The sequence below is a fragment of the Theobroma cacao genome, chromosome 10 (genome assembly GCF_000208745.1).
Source record: "Theobroma cacao cultivar B97-61/B2 chromosome 10, Criollo_cocoa_genome_V2, whole genome shotgun sequence".
NCBI classification, from domain to species: domain Eukaryota; kingdom Viridiplantae; phylum Streptophyta; class Magnoliopsida; order Malvales; family Malvaceae; genus Theobroma; species Theobroma cacao.
In genome coordinates, this window is record NC_030859.1 from 1,856,369 (window position 1) to 1,877,120 (window position 20,752).

Sequence of the window (20,752 nt, forward strand, 5' to 3'; positions counted from 1 at the left end):
TTCAAGTTATAAGTAGTGGTGGACTTGAATTGTTATATAAGTTTTAATAATCATATTCACATTAGATGTGAGATGTTGGGTATCACAAAATGTTAGTGGGGTTGGCTGTTTTTGCTGTGGGTGCACAGGTCGGTTTGAGAATTTGACAATGAGAGAATTTTGTAATGGTATACACCTGGTCCTTAGTTGGGGCATAACCTTACAAAACTGTTGTAACTGGTGAACTCAGGTTCTCCCTTCCTTCAATACAAATGAAATTTCAAAAAAAAAAAAAAAAAAAGACAGAGTACATGTTTGTTAAGTGTGCCATTTTCTGGATCAATCATGTCCTCTGCCTAGCTTTCAGCATAATGAGAAAACAGATAAAAAATTATAGGAAGACCAAATCAAGCAAGCTATGATATAGTAGACATTATTATATTTGGTCACTTGTATATAGAGCTGATACAAGCTACTGGATAGCTTCTTCTTAGTAAAAAAGACCCTAGTATTGCTTCCAAGAGCAAATTATTTGGTCATGGCTGCTTTTTTAGTGGCTGCAGTTTAGTCTAGACAGATAAAGAAAAGAAGAGAACAGCTAGAGTTTACTTGCTTTGTAACTTCACAAAGTCGGTGTGAGCTTTTCCCTCCATTCTCCTTGCAAACTTTTCTTTTATGTAATCAACATACTTAATATTTCCTTTCAAAAAAAACATACTTAATATTTCTATACATTCTAGGGCGATGACTGTCATCTATCATTGATTCAAGTGGACCAATTTCCTGTTCATCATCTGGAAATACAAATGTTGCAATTGATATTCTTGGTTTCTCCTCATTTGTGATGGCTCTATGTTCAATGATTTTGTGCATTCCATTGCTCTGAATCTGAAGAGAAAAAAAAAAAGGAAATGTGAAATATGGTTAGGGTCTTAGTATTAAATGTATACTTACGTCCGAGCATTTGGTAGTTAGTGCATGATCTCTGTGTGCTCTAGGAACACTTAGTTTTGAAAATTATAGGTACCTCAGTAGCATCACCAACGTTGACCAAAAGAGAATTTGGAATTGGTTTAACAGGAACCCGTACTTGTTTGTGCTTAATTTGGAGACCAGTGACCTCATCATCTTGCAGAAGCAAGGTGAATGTGCTACCATCAGAATGAGGGCTAATACCAAGAACAAGATCAGGCCTTGAACAGACAGGGTAATAGTTCATCCTTATTCCTTGTTTGAGCTCTCCTTGCAACCTTTTTAGACCATCTCTATCCAACCCCATCAAAACTGAAAAGTTAGCATAGAGCTCCTCAGCAACCTTCTGCACTTCTGCTGAACATTCTTCTATTGCATCTCTGAGAAAAACAATTTTAACAAAAAATGGAAAATAATTCAATCTCAATCCCAGGAATTGCAGTCTAAAAATTAGTCAGTCAAACTTTGTTATAAGTTTTTTTTTCTTTTTGCAGATAGAAATACGATGGTATCAGTTTCAGGAGAGAATACATACTTGGAACCTGGTAAAGAGAGTGGCGAGAACTTGAAATTCCTGGTAAAGAATTTGATTAAGTACTTAATGTTAGTTATTACTTATTTATTTAGGAATTGTTTGATTGCTTTTCTACAAATTATTTGGGTGTTTTTTTCATTTGCTTATATTTTTGTGAATAATTAAGTTATTTATTCGAGATTACTTTTTTATTGAATTGTTTATTAATATTGTATTTAATTTTTGTAATTAATTTTAGAGAATTGCTTCCCATTGAATTATTTATTGATAACCCTTAATATTTTTTCAATGAATTACTTTCCATTGAGATTTTTGTTATTCTATTTGTTAATTTTTATTTGTTGTTAATTTTATCTAGAAATTAAGATTATTATCATTATTAAATTATTTATGATTACACTAGTTAATTCTTTTAAGTAAATTGTTAAGATTGATTTTTTAAATAATTTTAGAATTTATTTATATATTTTTATATGGATTTTTTCTATTTAAATTATTTTTTAACAATGTGAAAACTTATTAAACTGTGCAACATGAAGGTTTCGTCTAATTAGTGACTTTTCGATTTAATATTTTTGATACAGACAATGACCGTAATAGAATGAATAAACTCGAATCAAATAGCAGAAGACAAAGTATCATATCCCGTCAATAAGGGGGCAGTACGTAAACCAACCCTACTACTACATCCCAAGCCACCGCACCTATAGGTTTGGCAATTGGCTCCATCGAGACAGGACAGGAACATTCAAGTCTGATCAACCAAACTCACATCCTGGCCTTTTTCTATCAGGTTTCATCTCCTTTGGCTCCCTAGGACAAATCTATGTCTAGGAACTTTCCAAGTGAAGATGTCAGGTTCCAGAAATTAGCAGCCAGACTGTCCTTTGTTTTCTTGTAGGGAAGGTGACGAGGGAAAATGGCTCTGTCTTTGCCACAGTCGATGCCAAAATGTTGAAAGATAGTTAAAAAGTGTCCAAACCTTTCAGATAATTTCTTACATAACAGTAGGTTTTGAACGTTGAAATTGTCTAAAATTTAACCCAACGATATCCTTATCTTCCTGTGAAACCTCCATTTCAGGAAATTTAGGCGTTTTCCTTCAGGATGACCTGCCAATTTATTAGTATATGTTGAATATAGAAATAGGGAACTTCAATTATTTTTTCTCAATCGCCTTTGGCGTTTCGTGTTGGCAATTCCAACATGCAAGTTGGATATATATATATATATATATATATATATATAGTAGGNTGTATATATATATATATATATATATATATATATATGGGGGAAACCTTGAGGTACTGGTATTTTATATTGCTTATATTCTATTTTGTTGTGTCATGGAATCAAGGAAAATTACCCACATTCGCGTAGGATTAAGCACTTTTCCTTCATGTTTTCTTGCAGTCCATTCTGAGATTGTCAAGTCTGGGTTACTGGGGCTATGTACATACTCTGACATCACTGAAGAATTCCTCAGCTTGAAAATATGAACCTGTTTTTCTCCATTAAAAAAAGAACTTGGTAGGTGAAGATTCTAGATTTCATGAGGGAAAAGAGTGTGTCTTGGATGCAAACCGACTTTTCAACAAGAATTTTCTTAGCTTAACCATGCAAGGCTGAGAAAGGATTCTTTACAATGCAAATAGTTGCCACACTTTCATCTAGTAATAATACAGAAATTAAGAGAAAAAAACTGGGGTTACTGGCTTTGTAACTTCACCAAGTCAGTCTGAGCTTTTCCCCCCATTTTCCTTGCTGAAACTTGCCCGATGTAGTCAACGTACTTGATTTTTTGATACATTCTAGGGCGATTGAGATCTTCCACCATTGAGTCAAGTGGACCGATTTCTAGTTCATCATCTACAAATGCAAATGCAGAGACTGAAATCCTTTCTTTCTTCTCATTCGTGATGGCTCTGTGTTCAATGCTTCTGTACATGCCATTGCTCAGAATCTGAAAACCAAAAAGGAAAAACGAAACAATGCAGGGTTGCCTGATAATCGAAAATCTTCACCCAGAAGTATTTGGATAACTATAACTACCTCAACAGCATCACCAATGTTCATCACAAGAGAATTTGGAATTGGTTTAACAGGAATCCACTCTTCTTTGTGCCTAATTTGGAGGCCGGTGATCTCATCATCTTGCAGAAGCAAAGTTAATGAGCCTCCATCAGAATGGGGGCTAATACCAAGAACAAGATCAGGCCTTGAACAAGGTGGGCAATAGTTCATTCTCAAAAGTTGTTTGAGCTTCCCGTGCAACCTTTTCAGACCATCTCTATCCTGTTGAGATTGCAGTCAAACAAGGATATAGGCTACTGATATTAGCCTCTACTTTATTGATGAAACAGAGTTTGCATAAAAAACCATCAGAACTTTTTCATTTCATTGTTTTCACTATATATATTTACAGAACAGTTAACATGCACATAGAAACATCATTAACACTTGTCAAACTAAACAAACAAGTGTAAAGCATCAGTTACAAGGTACATGCATAACACCACGTATGGTGTTCTTTGTACAGCACAACAAAAACAATTTCCTGCACAGCATTTAAATAACAAAAAACCATGTCTCTGTCTTTACTTAGACACTTGCAAGCATTACATTCAACATATCCATCCCCATCAATGGTGATAAGTTAGCATTGATCTCGTCAGCAACCTTTTGAACTTCTGTTGAGTATACTTCCACTGCCTCTCTGGTGAAAACAATTATGAGAAAACATATATGTAACACATGACAATTCAATCATCCCAGGGATTAGTTAGGATTCTTTGTTGTGATCAAAGTTTATTGTAGGATCTTCATATCATGTTGTGTATTGGTGGTTATTTATATACATCAATAGGGTCAAGAGAGATTACCATACTTGAAACCTGGTAAAGTGAGTGGCCAGAACTTGAAATTCCTGCTTTCAGGAGGGAGAGTCATTAATGCCATCATGTCACACCAATCGAGTTTCTGCTGTTCTGAGACTACACAGCCTTGCCCATATCCGTGAAGATCATTTTCTGCTATTGCATACTTCTTTTTCTCTTCGAGCGGCAGTGCAAAGAAAGCTGCCACAGCTGACTTCATCTTGTGCAGGACCTCATCTGCTACACCATGATTTGTTATCTGTAGGACAGTAGGAGTAGAGATTCATGTACTTCATTAAATCACAAAACCAGATAGAAGTTTAAAATTGCTTATTTACCTGAAAAAATCCCCATTCCTTGCAAGCAAGGTCTAGCTTCCTTCTTTCATCTCCATCTCCTTTGGCTAGCAAGGAGAAATCTATGATTGGAATTTCAAGTGAGGCAGGTAAGGTCTCAGAAACTATGGCCTGTCCTTGTGTTCTTGAATGTATCGTTCTGGAAATGACTGAGAATCATTCCTCACTATTTCCTGGACACTCTTCACAGGCAAAGACTTCCCCCGGCCCAAACCCTTATCTTCTTGAATACATCCATTTTCAACTTTCAGATCCATTTTTAGATCCTAAGCATGGTTTCTGAAGTCAGGTTTATATATAAGCAAATTACAGGAACATTGCTTCTGCTGAGTTAAAAGCTATGGGAATCTGGCATTGGTCTTCTTTAAAATTCCTCCCTGGCAATTTTGGAGCTTTCCTTTTTGTTTGACTTGCTAGTTTAAGATGGTAATCACTGTCATTCATTTGTTGTTGGCCATTGTTTTTGGCTATATAAACACGGCAATTTGATTAAATAAACTTCTGAGATTTTGAATTTTAATTCTCTTTGTTCAGAACAAAACAACCAAAATTCTGTTTTTGATCATACATTATTATTGGCTGTTTAAAGAAGCAAGTTGGGTTATTGGGAACCTTGTGGTTCTGACTTTAGTTTCTCCATCTACCTAATCAAATTATGACATTTTCTAGTGCTTATTCTATTCTCTTGTCATGGGATCATAACCAACTAAGCAGTAAACAGGTTTCCTGCTCAGAATTCAGTAAGGGATGAATGCAAAAAACCCACCAATCAAGATGGGGGAATGACCATTGCCAAACCCATATCCAAGTTACAACTGCAGAATTCAAGTCTGGATTACTTGGTGATATGTAGATGCTCTGATATCAATGAAGAATCCCTCAGCTTGCAGTTTCAACTTATTTTTTCCATTAAAAGAAGTTGTACGCTGATTTCAACAAGATTTTTCTGAACTTAATTTGGTGGATATTTTTCTCAGAGAAAATAGAAAAACCTGTTAAAATCACATAACACCAGGTTCTATGTTAATGACTTTGTAATTTGATGGTTTTTTAGGGAAGATTATGATTCTAGTTAAGTTATCAAGGACAAGTATGGGACAGGTAAAGATTCAACTTCAGCCAATGAAGCAAAAAGAGAACACTCAAAAGATGAAAACATGAAAATAATCACAGAAAATGAGCATCTACCGTGAAATCAGTACAAGAACATACAATAAAGCCACAATATTAACAAAACAAAACAATTGAAAACTTGCCAACTTGAACTAATCTAGATTTCTTATCAACTTGAACTACAGACATACAGTTACTCATGACAGAATAAAAATTAAACTCGAACCAACCACAACAGAAAGCCAGTGCTCAGCAACAGTTACAGTAAGTATATCCAATTCCATCAATTAGGAGGGCAGAATGTAATGACATAGCGAGGAGCCCTGCAAGTCTTAAGACTTGAAGAATCATCATAAGCATAGCTATACGCCCTGGGGCAAATGGCCTTAAACAGATTAGCAAAAACCGTAGGTGCGCAACTTTTGGGATTGGCAAACTCTCCAGTGCAGCAATACCTATCTGTTTTTGCAGCCAAACATGCACTCTTGCACCCCACCACCTTCCCTTCTTTCTTCACAACCAAGGCAGCAGGGCAACAGACATTCAGATCAGCCTCACAAGCGGCGACCCCACATCCAACGCCACCACCTATGGGCACCATTGAGACAGGAACATTGAATCCATCGACCAAACTCACATCGTAATAATGTAAGGGAGATGTTGGACCACCAAGTGTCATTTCAACAAGAGTTGCCGGTGGTTTGCCTCCAGTGCCTTTGCATTCTAAAAGCCCTGCACAGTCTCCAGTCTGACATGAACCTTTGCCGGTTTGGTCAAAACAGCAGCCTTGTCTTGGCCAGATTCTACCTGACCATCGTTCAGGTAATTCCAGGACTGTCTGTTCACCACAGGAGAGATGGAAACCTCCCTCTCTGGGAGTTTCATGGCCTGCACTGCCGAGGATTCCAGGCCATATGCTTTCTTGACAGTTGTTTACTAGTATGAGTTGGGTGCCATCTGCAAGAAAAGATCACAATGTAAATAGTTCAGTTCCTCAAGCAAGACAAAGCTTTAGACTAGTGACTAAAGCAAGTACATGTAGAAGAACAATGTGGCAGAACTCGATACCTGTCAGGGAGAAGGAGATGAAAATGCAGAAGAAATAGAAGAAGAAGCAGAAGAGAATCGAAGGGGTTGGCATTTGTTTGGAAATTGATGATGGAACTGCTTGTTGCTTGCTAGAGTATATTGTGAGAATGGTCTCCCTTTTTCTCTCCACTATGAAGGATTTTAACTTTGTGTAACCGCAAGTGTAAATACGGTTTGCTAACCCATAAAGAAATGGTTACTTTCTTGGTTTTATGTACTCTGTTTTCTCCCGTTATCTTTGGCTTGTATTACTTTGCTACACTTTGTTCTTAATACCATCAGAAGAAACAGATTAAGCTTAAACTTAATTTTAAAATATATCAAGTATTAGTTAAAGATTTTAAGCACCGAATTATATATCAGAATTCAGAGAGCTTTTGCCCCAAGCAATTCCCTTTACCCAAAGAAAAAAGTGTAGCACCTAATACTGTCCTGAATATCAGTTTCACAATCCTCACAAGAGCTTGAAACTTATGCAAATCCAAGCACAGTCATGAGATATGACAGATATAATTACAAGGTAAAGGTACTAATTATTATATTCTTTTCACTGTCACATCTGAATATTCAACTTAATAATGAATACACGTATCTTTAATCAACTAAAACAAGAAAATTTTAATTTCTTTTAATATAGATAAGTATTATATCATAATCTTTTCCAACAGGAGATAGTGCTGTATATGTGCATCATAATTTTTTCAAAAAGATAAAGTTAGAATTTTATTTCAAAGGACCCAATCATGTGCTTCCCACATTATTGTTTGCTTTTTTAGCATAAGATTCTTTCATTTGTGTCCCCAATTTTCCTGTTACAAAAGAAACTTTAATGGGGTCATAAACCTAGTTTGAAAAAGAAAAGTAGCAAATGAGTAAATTTCCTGTTTTAGCGCAGCATTTTCAATGGTGCAAGCTGTATTCACTGTCAGCAATCCTCGAAGCTCTCAAAAATTGGGTCACTTAAGTTTTGTTTGGGTGGCAATAAAATAACTAAAGAAAATGAAATCCCTTGAGAATGAATGTCAAAACTGTAACCTATATATTAGGAAAAGCAAAAGTGAAAGAAGGGATTGGAGTAAAGAATAGCTAACCTGCTAACATCAGTCCTTTAGGTATTAGAAAAAAGATTATGAAAGCCAGAGAAAGACCCTAGCATAAAAGGAAGAGAGATGTCTAAGCTGACAACAATGCTGCAAGGCAAAAGCACTCTCATTCATTCTCAACATAGGAAAATTTGTCATACAAATCAAATTGGCTTGGGAAGAAATGTGAAGCTTTCTTCCAATAATTCTGATAAAATAGTAGTCACAGTTGATCTTTCTACAGAGTCAGTGGACTTTGGAGTAGGAACCCATCTTTTACCCTGCCAGAAACCTGATATATATATGACATAAACTCAAAACAGGCAATTTCTGCACTTTGCATAACCTTCAAAAGAGAAGATTCAACCAGTTGTTGGATCCCCCACATTTTCTTTGTCTTCTTAGTTGAAACTTGGCAACACATCACTTCCAACATTCCAGTAGTCATGGGGTAAAAAATATATATAAACAAATACCCTTAATGCAGACACACCATCACTACAACATAGTCTCTTCAAAACTGATTCTTTAAAGCAAAAAAGAAAAGACTTTATCATAGGCAAGATTTAGTATTAGAAGCAATAACCTTGGAAGAAAATTGTTAGTTCCTTAATAAAATCTCTTTAGATAATGATGTGTACCTAAAATAATGCACCACTTTTAATTGATATAACAGGAATTTGCAATAAATAAACCAGCAAAAAGAAAATTTTAATAAAAAAATTAACTTAATTAACTTTCTAAATTTAGTTCATGGATAGTGCTTATTTTTGGAAGAGAACCCTAATTTTAAATCTTACCCATTTCCAACATTTAACCCTCTGTTAGATTCCTGAGAAAATGATGGAAATTAAACAGCAAATCAAAAAGCCTTTTTTTATCAAAAGAAACCCAAAAAAACGACATTACCGGTCACGAACCATAAGAAACTTGCCGGTTCAAGCCAGAAAGGAAAAATCCGGCCACCGGCCGGTTTAGCGGGATGCTTTTATTGATCATTGTAAACGACTCGGGCTGTTAAGAGAATGTGACCGGAAGACCCGGTTTCTGGTTTTGTAAAACCGGCTCAATTATAAATGACCTGATGACCCGGTAAAACTCGAACTATTGTTAGATAAACCAACCGGCTTATCCCGTACCCTAACCGGTCCATCCGGTTTCCTTAACCCTCGGTTTTTTATTCCCTCACCAACTCCCTTAACTCGGTTCTCTTTCAATTACCGCTCCCTCTGAAAATCCAATTCAACAGAATTACAAGTAAGCTCTTTTTCTTTTCTTTTTTATTTTATTTTATTTTAATTATTGGTTTGTTTAATGTTAACATGTTTATTATATAGTTTGATGTTGTTTATTTCAATTTCTATTCATGTTAGTTATTTCAGTTATGATAATAATTCTGTCAAATGCAACTGTTCTAATTCTTCGTTTGTTTTTGATGAGTTTAATATAAACATGTTTATTACAATGTTTTTGTTCTTGTTTTTGTTGATGTTATTATGATAGAAGACTTAAGAATTCTGGGTTTTTTCTTTTGTTTGTTTTAAGGTTGTGAGTGGTGAGAAAATGGCATCAAATTTAGAACCAATACCAATAACATCACAGAAACATGACCCAGCATGGAAACATTGTCAGATGTTTAGGAATGGTGAAAGGGTGCAATTGAAGTGCATATATTGTGGCAAAATATTTAGAGGTGGTGGGATTCATAGGATTAAGGAACATTTGGCTGGTCAAAAGGGTAATGCTTCTACTTGTTTCCACGTTCCATCTGACGTTCGTCTTCTAATGCGAGAAAGTTTGGATGGGGTTGAAGTGAAGAAGAGGAAAAAGCAAAAGATTGCAGAGGAGATGAGTAATGCTAATCAGGTTTCTAGTGAGATAGATACGTATGATAATCAGGTTGACACTAATACTGGACTGCTTATGATTGAAGGACCAGATACACTTCAGCCTAGTTCAAGTTTGTTAGTTAATCGAGAAGGAACAAGTAATGTTTCTGGGGATAGGAGAAAGAGGGGAAAAGGTAAAAGTTCTGCTGCTGAGTCTAATGCTCTTGTAGTTAACACAGTTGGGTTAGGTGCAAAGAGAGTAAACAATCATGTACATGTGGCCATAGGGCGATTTTTGTTTGATATTGGAGCACCTTTGGATGCAGTTAATTCAGTTTATTTCCAGCCAATGGTTGACGCTATTATCTCAGGAGGATCTGGGGTGGTAATGCCTTCGTGTAGTGATCTTCAAGGTTGGATATTGAAGAAATCAGTGGAAGAAGTGAAGAGCGATAATGATAAAGTAACAGCAGCATGGGTAAGGACCGGTTGTTCTATTCTGGTTAATCAATGGAACACTCAAACTGGTAGAATCTTGCTGAACTTTCTGGTGTATTGTCCTGAAGGAACAGTGTTTTTGAAATCTGTGGATGCCTCTAGTGTAATAAATTCTTCAGATGCTCTGTATGAATTACTTAAGCAAGTGGTGGAAGAAGTTGGATCTAAGCATGTCTTACAAGTAATCACTAATGCTGAAGAACAATATATTGTTGCTGGGAGGAGGTTAGCTGAAACTTTCCCTACTCTGTATTGGACCCCTTGTGCAGCACATTGTATAAACTTGATACTTGAAGATTTTGCGAAACTTGAGTGGATAAATGTGATAATTGAGCAAGCTAGATCTATTACGAGATTTGTCTATAACCATAGTGTTGTGTTGAATATGGTAAGAAGGTATACTTTTGGCAATGATATTGTAGAACCAGCAGTCACTTGCTCAGCTACAAACTTTACAACATTGAAACAGATGATTGATCTTAAGAACAACTTGCAGGCTATGGTTACTTCACAGGAGTGGATGGACTGCCCATATTCAAAGAAACCAGGGGGACTGGAGATGTTGGATTTAGTGAGTAATCCATCATTTTGGTCCTCCAGTGTTCTGATTACCCAGTTAACCAATCCTCTCCTTCGAGTTCTGAGAATGGTTGGGAGCAAGAAGAGGCCTGCAATGGGATATGTTTATGCTGGAATGTATCGGGCAAAAGAAACAATTAAAAAAGAATTAGTTAAAAGGAATGAGTATATGATCTATTGGAATATTATAGATCACTGGTGGGAACAACAATGGCATCATCCTCTTCATGCTGCTGGTTTCTACCTTAATCCCAAGTTCTTTTATAGCATGGAAGGAGACATGCCTAATGAGATGCTGTCAGGGATGCTTGATTGTATAGAGAAATTGGTTCCTGATGTAAAAGTCCAGGATAAAATTAGCAAGGAGATAAACTCATACAAGAATACCGTTGGAGATTTTGGGAGGAAGATGGCAGTTAGAGCTAGAGATACTTTACTTCCTGGTGAGAGTATATGTTATAGATTCTTTGTTATTTTTGGCTGCTATATTTTAACTTAAATTCTTTTGTCATAATTTATGATTCCTGGTAAGAGTATTTAATGGATTCTTTAATATTTCTTGCTACTATATTTCAACTTAAATTCTTTTGTTATAATTTACGTGCCTTTACCAGAAATACTAGAACCATGAAGTCATAAAAATGTTTTCCTTCAAGTTTTGGTTTGAATGACATGTTTTTTGGGCCAAGGAATGGCAATTTTGGCCATCGAAGAACTTTCAGAGGAAAAAGTCCATGACTAATCATAGGTGATTTGGATTGTTGTACGCATTGTTTTCATTGTTATATATGACTTGAGTTCCAAAGTTTTACTTGTGTGTGGACAATGGATAATATGTTAAACCTACCTGGTATGAAGTACCTTTGTTACATATAGAACATCCATGTTGAAAGCATAATGTGTGTACTTTTCCATCTTAATATCCTGTTGTGATATTCTTTTCCCTAATATCTTAGTAGTAGCTAATCTTTGCTTTTGTATACTGCTTGTTATAGCTGAATGGTGGTCAACATATGGAGGAAGTTGTCCAAATTTGGCTCGTTTGGCTATCCATGTCCTTAGTCAAACTTGCAGTACTCTTGGGCTTAAGCAGAATTCAATTCCTTTTGAAAAATTGCATGAAACAAGGAACTTCTTAGAGCAGCAGCGGTTCAGGGACCTCATCTTTGTTCAATGCAACTTGCAATTAAGACAAATGTAAGTGAAAACTCTCGCATACATGGTTTAGTGTTCGGTTCAAAAAAAAAATCCTATTGTTAGCTAATTAATTTTCTTACAGAGGTTGTGAAAGCAAGGAACAGGTTTCTATGCAACCCATGTCATTTGATGCAACCATTGAAGACTGGGTGATGGGAAATGACACATTTTTGGAGGACTATACTCATTCAGATTGGACAGCACTTGATCCACTTTCTGTGAACACAATGCTTTTAGGTCCTTCAAGTGATGAAGTTGAGGAGTTAGGTGCAGGTAATTATTGTTTCTTCGATATGATAATCTAACTAAGCAAGTTTCTTTCTTTATTTTTTTATCTATTGAATCTTTTCATGCAGGTTTTGATGATTATGAGATTTTCAATGGAGTGAAAGAGCAGGAAAATGCTGAAGATAATGTAGTAGGCTAGCAGAAGACCATTCAAGAAAGACCATCTCTAATCCAGATAGTCTTAGATGGTGACCTGTGTTTTCTGCACTGATATCAACCAGACAAAAATAGTGTAAGTTAATGTAATTACTATATTCATAGGAATTGCTCCATCATCCTTAAAAATATTAGGAACATCAACAAAGATTAGATTCTTACGTAGGATCCGACAATGTGTTAGCAATTTTTATCAATTCAGGGTTGGACGATTGTACAAAGTTCAAGTATAGACCTGACCTTTCATTTTAACCCAAAAAAGGGCATTTTAAAGCACATGCTTGACCATTTGGCTGATATTTATCTCTGATGTGACTTATCATGGACTTTGCGATCTAGTACCATGAATTGTTGCTAACCTCTGATGTTGGAATTACATTGTAATAGCTACTTGGCGTTTGATTTCAGTATAATTTTATCATCATGACTGCAGTTCATCCAAGTAGGTTGTCCCTACTCTTCAATCTTTGCCTGAGTATTGAAAGAAGGATGTGAACCTTCTAGCTGCCCCCATTTGAATCATATTCATTCGTCTACCTTTCCTTTCCAGTTTTTCGATGAGGTTGAAAGCATTAGCAAGTACTAAACTGTAGTATTGCTAGTGGCCAAGAAAAAAACTGTAGTATTGCTGATGCTGAAACACATGATTCTGAAGCAGTGGGTATGGTTAAGACCCAGAAAGAGAAGATTGTAGTCAGGTTCAATAAACAGAGGGAGCAAATGTTAATTTAGAGGTATAAGGTCTTAAGAGATCTGGTAATCTTCCAGTTTCTTCATCTTTTTTTTTTTCTTTAAATAGGGTGAGGTAGGCTACTTTACCCCAAATTTTACCAATTATTTTTGTCCTTTCTTCTGACCACATTTTTACTTCCCTAATTGAAGAAGCATCTGCAATCATTGGAGGATCAAACTCCAAAGGAAAGGTTAATGCTCATTTCAATTTGTGTTGTAAAGTTTGGATAGTTATGTGCTCATTTGGCAGATCGATGACAGTATATAGTGGTTGATCATGTCACTTTATTCCTGATAACTAGGAAGAAAATTGGAAATTCCTCAAGATGATTGAAAACTCAAGTTTATCTGACTTTCATTTAGTTCTTTGATATTTAGAAGGTTGGCTACTACTTGAACCACTAGCTCATTCTCTGTGAATATTCAAGTCTCATTTTTGCATCACAAAAACCATTGGATGGCCTGTGAAGAAGTCTTGTTCGCTATTCCACCTCTCTTTTGGGTCTTATTATGCCTTTCATGATTTCTTTTGAGCAAACATGAACACAGTAACAGGTAATGTCCTTGGTGCCCTTCTGGCTAATTTTTACAATGGTATGATTGTGTCGATTTTGAGGTATCTGCTCCAGTAAAGTGGTTGTGCTTATGCTTTCCTTCAACATTCTTAAATGGCATATGATCCTCTTAAACTCCGGTACACTCACTTGAGAATGTCATGCAGAAACAGGAACAAGCAAGATTCTAGTTGCCCTGGACTCCTGGTAAACAGGACTTCTTTCTTTTTTTGTCCATGCTATCCCTTCTTGTCCCTTATTCACCTGCTAATTTTAGATTGTGTTTGGTAGATAGTATGCTAACTTTCTTTCATCCATTTGCAAATGCTATCCAACAAGAAAAGAGTTTGTGCAGTTTATTCATTACAGTGCATCAACTTCTCAGTCTTTCCTTTCCATTATTCCTACTCAAGAAAAAGCTAGAATGTCTGAGGTAATTGCTTGACACCGCTTGCCCTGTCTGTTGAAGTACCATATCTAATAGTGGGTATGCACTGATTGTCAGGAAATATGATCAAACTGCTTAATGATTACTTTTATCTGTCCTAAAGAAAAGATTGGTAAAGTATACCAATCAAGTTGCTAAAATGGAACTCTGAATTTTGAACATACAACCTTATTGTCACATCAACAACCACAATAACTATGCCATTTCCGGGGGGTTTTTGGACTTTCAGTGCAGAGAAAAGCACCAATTTTTTTTATGTTTAAGGGAAAACAGACACATTGTTGTGCAATTCAGGCCCACAACTTTAGTCTGTGCTGCTCTTATTGTCTTTGACTTGTAGGATGGGTCAAATGACAGGCTGCTCTCAAATGTAAGGCAAGTTAAAATAAATTAGTTCTGCAATGCAAAGTTTGGTTCATTTCAATTCCAGAACATTGTTTTGGACTAAAATAAAAATGGGGATTGATCAAACTTTCATTTCCAATTTGTGTCTCTGAAGTTTGTTTGATATGTGTACTGAACCAAAAGAAAGCTAGTTCTAATTGATTATAAGAGACTCTTTATTAACTCTGCCAACTTGCAATCTGTTATCTAAAGATATTACAAAATTTTCACTTCCATGATCAAACCTTCGAGACATTGCATAGATATTAACAGGATTTCTTCCTTAAAAAGAAACAATATCTCCTAGTATTTACAAATGACATACAATCCTGACTACAGATGACATTCAGTTAATAAGTTTCTGGAAGGCAAAGAACTGTTGTCTTTCTACCCTGGCTATCTGCCATCTCCCCTGTCGGTGATTGGTAGAGGTGTTGTCGCTTCGATGTCTACATCCCTGTCTTCAAAGGCTGATGAGCATGCACTGCCCTTGTCGAAATATGATGAATCTGGATATGAATGCACATAATCTTCAAACCCAGCACCACGACGTCCGTTACCTTTTCTGCTATCAGATCCACCGGGTGATGGCACCACCTCGGGCAGTGCCACTTCCCCCGCCAAGTATCTCACTACTTGCCTAATTGTAGGCCTTGCCTCCAGCGCGTCATTGGAACACATCAATCCAAGTTTTATCACCACAATAGCCTCTAGCTCATCGAATTCACCATTCAATTTAGGATCCACCACTTCAAGAACTGCTCCACTTTGCCATCTTTCCCACACCCAGTCCACCAAGATCAGCTCCTCAGGCAATGCCTTCGGCTCAATAGGTTTCCTCCCGCATACCACTTCAAGAAGAAATGCACCAAATGCAAACACATCTGAACTTGTAGTAGGTTTGCCAGTTCTTGTAAGTTCAGGTGCTAGGTACCCCAAGGTACCAACCACCCTGGTGGTACTTGGATTTTGGCCATGCTCGTATAACTTGGCAAGACCAAAGTCACCAAGTCTCCCATTTAGCTCAGAATCTAACAGAACATTGCCTGCTTTGATGTCTCTATGAATTACAGTCTGTTCCCATTCTTCATGCAAATATAAAAGACCTGAAGCTACACCTTTGATTATCTTGAACCTCTCTTCCCAACTGAGAACTCGTTTAGGCTCATCAAACAGGTACTTGTCCAAGCTACCGTTCGGCATGAAATCATAGACAAGTAACAGATCACCTCTACATCGACACCATCCTAGCAGCTGAACAAGATTTCTATGGCGAAGACGGCCAATGCTAGCAATCTCAGACACAAATTCTCTCAGGCCTTGTTTCGATTCATGAGAAATTCGCTTGACAGCAACTTGAGTATTTGTACTTGGCAGAGTTCCTTTGTAAACTCTGCCAAATCCACCAAACCCAAGTAGCTCTTTGTCTCTGAAACCCCTTGTTGCTTTCTTGAGTTCTCGGTAAGAGAATCTGTGAGGACCAATGTCCAACTCCCAGGCTTCAATTATGTCTGCATTCTTCAATTTTCTAACAAGGTAAAACGAGATAAAAATGATTGACATCATTATAAGAACAGCCGAAAAGGTAACACATAGAATTAGTACAGTGTGATTCTCTTTCGGCCTTGGAAGAGAAGGCAGAGAAAGTAGAGACAGAGATTCAGCCTCTCCACTCATGTTAAAACTCCAGCCCAAGACATAGTGGGAGCTTGCAAGCAAGCCTGTTGAAGCAGAAAACCCCACAAACATAGGGTCCTGGAGAATTGGTGAGAGATCCACATCAAAGGACAATATGGAGGACCTGGGTTTCTCAGAAAAAGGAGAAAGCTTCACCTCTAATCGATTTCTAGCTGAATCATAATCAATCCAAGCCTGGATCATTCTCCCACTCTTGAGACTTAACTCCTGCTTTGTCGAGTTTTCAAGAAAATATGCAGCAGAAGCTGAAGCATTTGACACCATGCTATTGAGATTAATACCAACATGGTTATCATCTATATCACCAAACTCTAAATCTTTCACGGTATCAAACTCTACTGCAAAAATATGGTTAGTTGAATTCCCATTGTCAGTTGCATTGAGCAAGCCAAGATATTGACTAGGAAAACCTGAAAGTTCTTTCGATGGAGAAAGAGTGAAAGCAAGGCCATGACCACCAAGCTTTGGGTACTCAGGAACCATGGCAAAAGCAAAAGCAGTAGAAAAAGAGAAAACTTTGCTGCTGCTGGAGTTCTTGAACCGAACCGGAGATGAGTAAAAAGCATGGCCACTTACACGAGAAGAAGTATTAGTTAAACAAATTAACCCCTTGCTCCCAATGTCTGCAACACCAGTTAGGCTCATGTTGTTGCCTGCCTCATGAAACCCATTGAAAATGAACTGATCTAGTTGAGAAAAAACTTGGTCTGAACAAACAAGAAAAACCCAGAAAAATACCAACTTCTTTGCCATGAAAAAAGGATGTGGATTTAAATTTTTGGAGCCCTGTGAATCTGAAAAAGAACTTGAAGGAAATAAAATGGTAAGCTGATACATGTAGAAATGTGCTGGTAAACTTTTTGGACGGTAGTTCTGGCTATGCATATTTTGTATTTGGTATGTGTTGTGATTTGATTGGTTGAAGAAAGATTGAAACAGATACAAGAGGAAAAGAGAGATTAAGAGCATGGGAGAACTTTAAAGGGGCATTCATGGTGTTTTGATCCCACATGGGATTTACAAAAAGTGATTGAAGACAACCTCCTTTTTACCAAGAAGACACCTGAGACAGCCGCCAGTTCCAACCTGGCGGAAAGACAAGTAGTCTCCAGTGTTTACTTCCATAATTCTTTTCCCCTATTTTTCCCTTTTTTTTATTAAATTATACTTAAATTTTATTTTACTTATATAAAATTCATTTAGATTGAGTTTATAACTTTATAATTATTTTGCTTTACATGATTTTTCCAAATACCAAAATTTTGATTGTTTTATATTAATTTTACTAACCAAATGTATTAAATTTAAAGGAATTTTAGATTATATAATGGTTTTTTCTTGGTTAAAAGATAATAAAAAGCAAAAATATATATTTTATTATAAAATATTACATATGTAATTTCAAAATATTCATATGTTTATATTTTCAACTGTTGGACCGTCGGCTTGACAACAAAGAATTATTTAAACACAAAACATTACGATAATTTTACAAAATGCCCAACATTCTTGATTGAAAATGACATATCATAACATAAACCCACTATTATTTTTCAACTATAACCACATAATCTGACTTTTCTTAGGGAAAAATAAAATTTTGTCCAAACTTGGTTTAGATCGTATTTAAAAATATTTTGTTAACCACCAAAGTATCTCATAATTGCATCTAAGAATTTGACTCATTAATGAGTGCATATTCTCTATCTAAAAAAGTAAAATTCAAATCCCCTCTCTTTCAATTAAAAATAAACTCATAATTTAGTACATAAGCCCTATAAATTAGGACACATTTAGATCCTGATATTCTCAATACCCACCAAAGTCAAATACCCAACACACATTTTAGTGGCAAAACAAAATTTTGTTCCATGTGATGTCTTTCTTGTTTTTGTGATGGTGGGTAAGCACTATTGCTCTTACATTCTATACAATAATTGACTAGAAAGTAATTTATTACTTAATATAATAACAACATAATATTTTAAAAGATCTTGAAATTATTTAAAAAAATTTAAATAAATTTTTATTATTTTATTATATTTAATCAAGTTTTTTTTTTAAATTAAATATATCATTAACCATCCGTCACATATCATTTAATGTCATATAATATTGAAATGATATGTTGATATATTATAGTAGTGACTTGATATTTTTCACTATCTACCTTAATGTCACATTAATACTATATAAATAAAAAAATGATAAGTGATATTTTAATTTATTTATTGTAATTTTTTATGAATTATTTTTTTATGATTTAAAATTTAATTTTTATAAAATTTTTATTTAACTTTTTTACAAATAAAAAGCAATTAAAGAATGTTTTGTTTCACTTATGAATTCTCTTTTTTTTTTTCACTATCCTTGTAAATTTGAACAAATAATTTAGTCTAATCTATCTCTCCCATATAATTAAAACCAATTTTGTAATTTTCAATAAAATAAAAGAAAAAACAATTTTTTAAAAAAACATTAAATATATTATCTCTTTTTTGTGTGGTAAACGTGTCTTTGCTGAATCGGGTGGAGCGATGAAAGTGACCAACTACCCACCACAGATTAACCACGCATGTGACATGTGGGTCAAAGTTAGGAAGCAGCATGAAGCTGCATGATTCTGTGGGGTACAAGATCATCGCCCAGGAGAGCGAGAGAGGGAGAGATTTATGGTACGGCCCGGCGTTTGGGCATCAAAATCTGCTGATTAGCTGTGACGTTTTATCTTAAATGCTGTTAAATGTGAGCCACGTGATCTGTTGATAGTAGTGCTGATTGTCGTTGACTCTGAGATAATCTTGGGTTGACTCTTTGCCAAGCAGCCAATGTAATTCTTGCAACCGTCCATCTATTTATTGGTCCGCACAAATATTTTGATTTATTTATTATATTTTTAAACGATTAATTTAATTTTTTTATTATTAATATTAATAAATTTATTTAATATATATATATAAATCATAATCCCATCGGATGATTTTCATTAAATTTTTTATTATAAATACTAATAAGATTTGTCCAGCTTTTAAATAAAAATTTTATTTTCATTTAAAAACATTTTTTTCTTAATTTTAATAACATTGCATAATTTATACATTAATTTTACAAAAATTCAATTAATATATGATTGCAATTCCTAAATTAGTTCTTCAAACGTTAGCCATGGACTTGCTCTCAATTCAATGGCTTGGCACCTAAAGAAAGTCAAAAGAAAATTGGACAACAAATTGCTCAGTGAGTTTGGTAAACCATCACTTTGCCCTTTTTTTTATTTTAATTTTTTTCATGTTAGAGATATTAATATGGCATAAGATATGATCAATAACTAATACCATAAAATAATTACATGAAAAGCACATATAACCAACAAATATATAATTTATGTATCACTTAAATATTGACTTTTTGGGTTTTTTCTTTTAGTATTATAGGATTCAAATATACATAAAAAATTGGAATTTTTATACTATGTTATTTAATAATTATATTATTTGAAATTGCCAATCCTTTTTTTTTCTGAATTCTTTTAGCATAGAAAATTATCGTGCGTGTGAACTGTTTCACGATGAAACCGAATTCTTTTGATATTCAAATATCATAAAATATAAGAATTAAATTGAAAAGATATTAAAAAGAAACGACACTTTTTTTAAAAAAATTGACATTATTTAGCCGTCATGCTTTTATTATTAGATTTTCACATTGATTATTTTCTTCGAAATTGTTAATTCTAAGGTTCAGTCAAGACTTCAATAGTATTTTCAATAAAATACTTTCAATAGATTTCAATTTGAATTTTTGGTAGTGAATTCAGCATTTTTTTTTTCTATGCATTTTGATAATTGGCAAATCAAACTCTTGTGTTTTGGCCTCTGATTCTCCATCAAGAAAAAGTCAACGGATGAGTCGACATTCTCCTTTAAGTAATCGTACCCTCCAAGCATGCCAAATAAAGTTGCTAGAAAGAAAGAAGAAATTTACAAAAGTTATTTTCGAATAGGACTTGACTTAGATAACGTATCACAATGGAATCTTTTCTCCTTTATTTTCTTTTTTATTTTTTAATATATAAAGTTTATGTTCATTGACAAACTACACTACAAAGAAGAAAAGAAAAAGAAATGTTTATTTGTTGATATATATATATATATATTTAATTCCATGGATTCCTTGTTTGAATTCTATTTCTCTTTTGGGTTCTCCAATCTTGGTCTTGTTTGAAAGCCAAATAGTAGTACTTTACCAAATCTAAATGTTTTTTTTTAGAAATAATTAATGATCTAAAATGGGTACCAAATGGTTTTCTAGCTACCCAAACATTTCTAATAGTTTGGCCATTGTTTTTTTTTTCATATATTTTATGTAATTTTTTATATAATATTTT

General features: G+C 34.9%; 3 protein-coding genes and 2 pseudogenes across 3 annotated transcripts; 1 reads left to right on the plus strand and 4 right to left on the minus strand.

The window, feature by feature from the left end:
- LOC18586053 lies at positions 419-2,215 on the minus strand (annotated as a pseudogene).
- On the minus strand, positions 3,067-4,987 carry LOC18586054 (annotated as a pseudogene).
- On the minus strand, positions 5,844-7,155 carry LOC18586056 (thaumatin-like protein). Its single transcript, XM_007009202.2, has 2 exons — positions 6,900-7,155; positions 5,844-6,788 (listed from the first exon to the last, which is right to left on the minus strand). The coding sequence occupies exons 1-2, from the start codon at positions 6,970-6,972 to the stop codon at positions 6,115-6,117; spliced, it is 747 nt and encodes a 248-aa protein (XP_007009264.1). The 5' UTR covers positions 6,973-7,155; the 3' UTR covers positions 5,844-6,114.
- Positions 9,205-12,852, plus strand: LOC18586057. Its single transcript, XM_007009203.2, has 5 exons — positions 9,205-9,259; positions 9,548-11,351; positions 11,904-12,105; positions 12,188-12,378; positions 12,462-12,852. Exons 2-5 carry the CDS (start codon positions 9,566-9,568, stop codon positions 12,530-12,532), a joined length of 2,250 nt encoding a protein of 749 aa, XP_007009265.2. The 5' UTR covers positions 9,205-9,259; positions 9,548-9,565; the 3' UTR covers positions 12,533-12,852.
- Positions 14,823-17,364, minus strand: LOC18586058 (L-type lectin-domain containing receptor kinase S.4). The gene has a single exon (XM_018128568.1). The coding sequence runs from the start codon at positions 17,332-17,334 to the stop codon at positions 15,064-15,066; it is 2,271 nt and encodes a 756-aa protein (XP_017984057.1). The 5' UTR covers positions 17,335-17,364; the 3' UTR covers positions 14,823-15,063.

Excerpts from the sequence above, each read along its gene's own strand:
- LOC18586056 (XM_007009202.2), bottom strand. The coding sequence starts at position 6,972 with ATGCCAACCCCTTCGATTCTCTTCTGCTTCTTCTTCTATTTCTTCTGC. Across the intron at positions 6,789-6,899 it reads CATCTCCTTCTCCCTGACAG|ATGGCACCCAACTCATACTA; the intron begins GTATCGAGTTCT and ends CTTTTCTTGCAG.
- LOC18586057 (XM_007009203.2), top strand. The coding sequence starts at position 9,566 with ATGGCATCAAATTTAGAACCAATACCAATAACATCACAGAAACATGAC. Across the intron at positions 11,352-11,903 it reads TAGAGATACTTTACTTCCTG|CTGAATGGTGGTCAACATAT; the intron begins GTGAGAGTATAT and ends TGCTTGTTATAG. Across the intron at positions 12,379-12,461 it reads AGTTGAGGAGTTAGGTGCAG|GTTTTGATGATTATGAGATT; the intron begins GTAATTATTGTT and ends CTTTTCATGCAG.
- LOC18586058 (XM_018128568.1), bottom strand. The coding sequence starts at position 17,334 with ATGCTCTTAATCTCTCTTTTCCTCTTGTATCTGTTTCAATCTTTCTTC.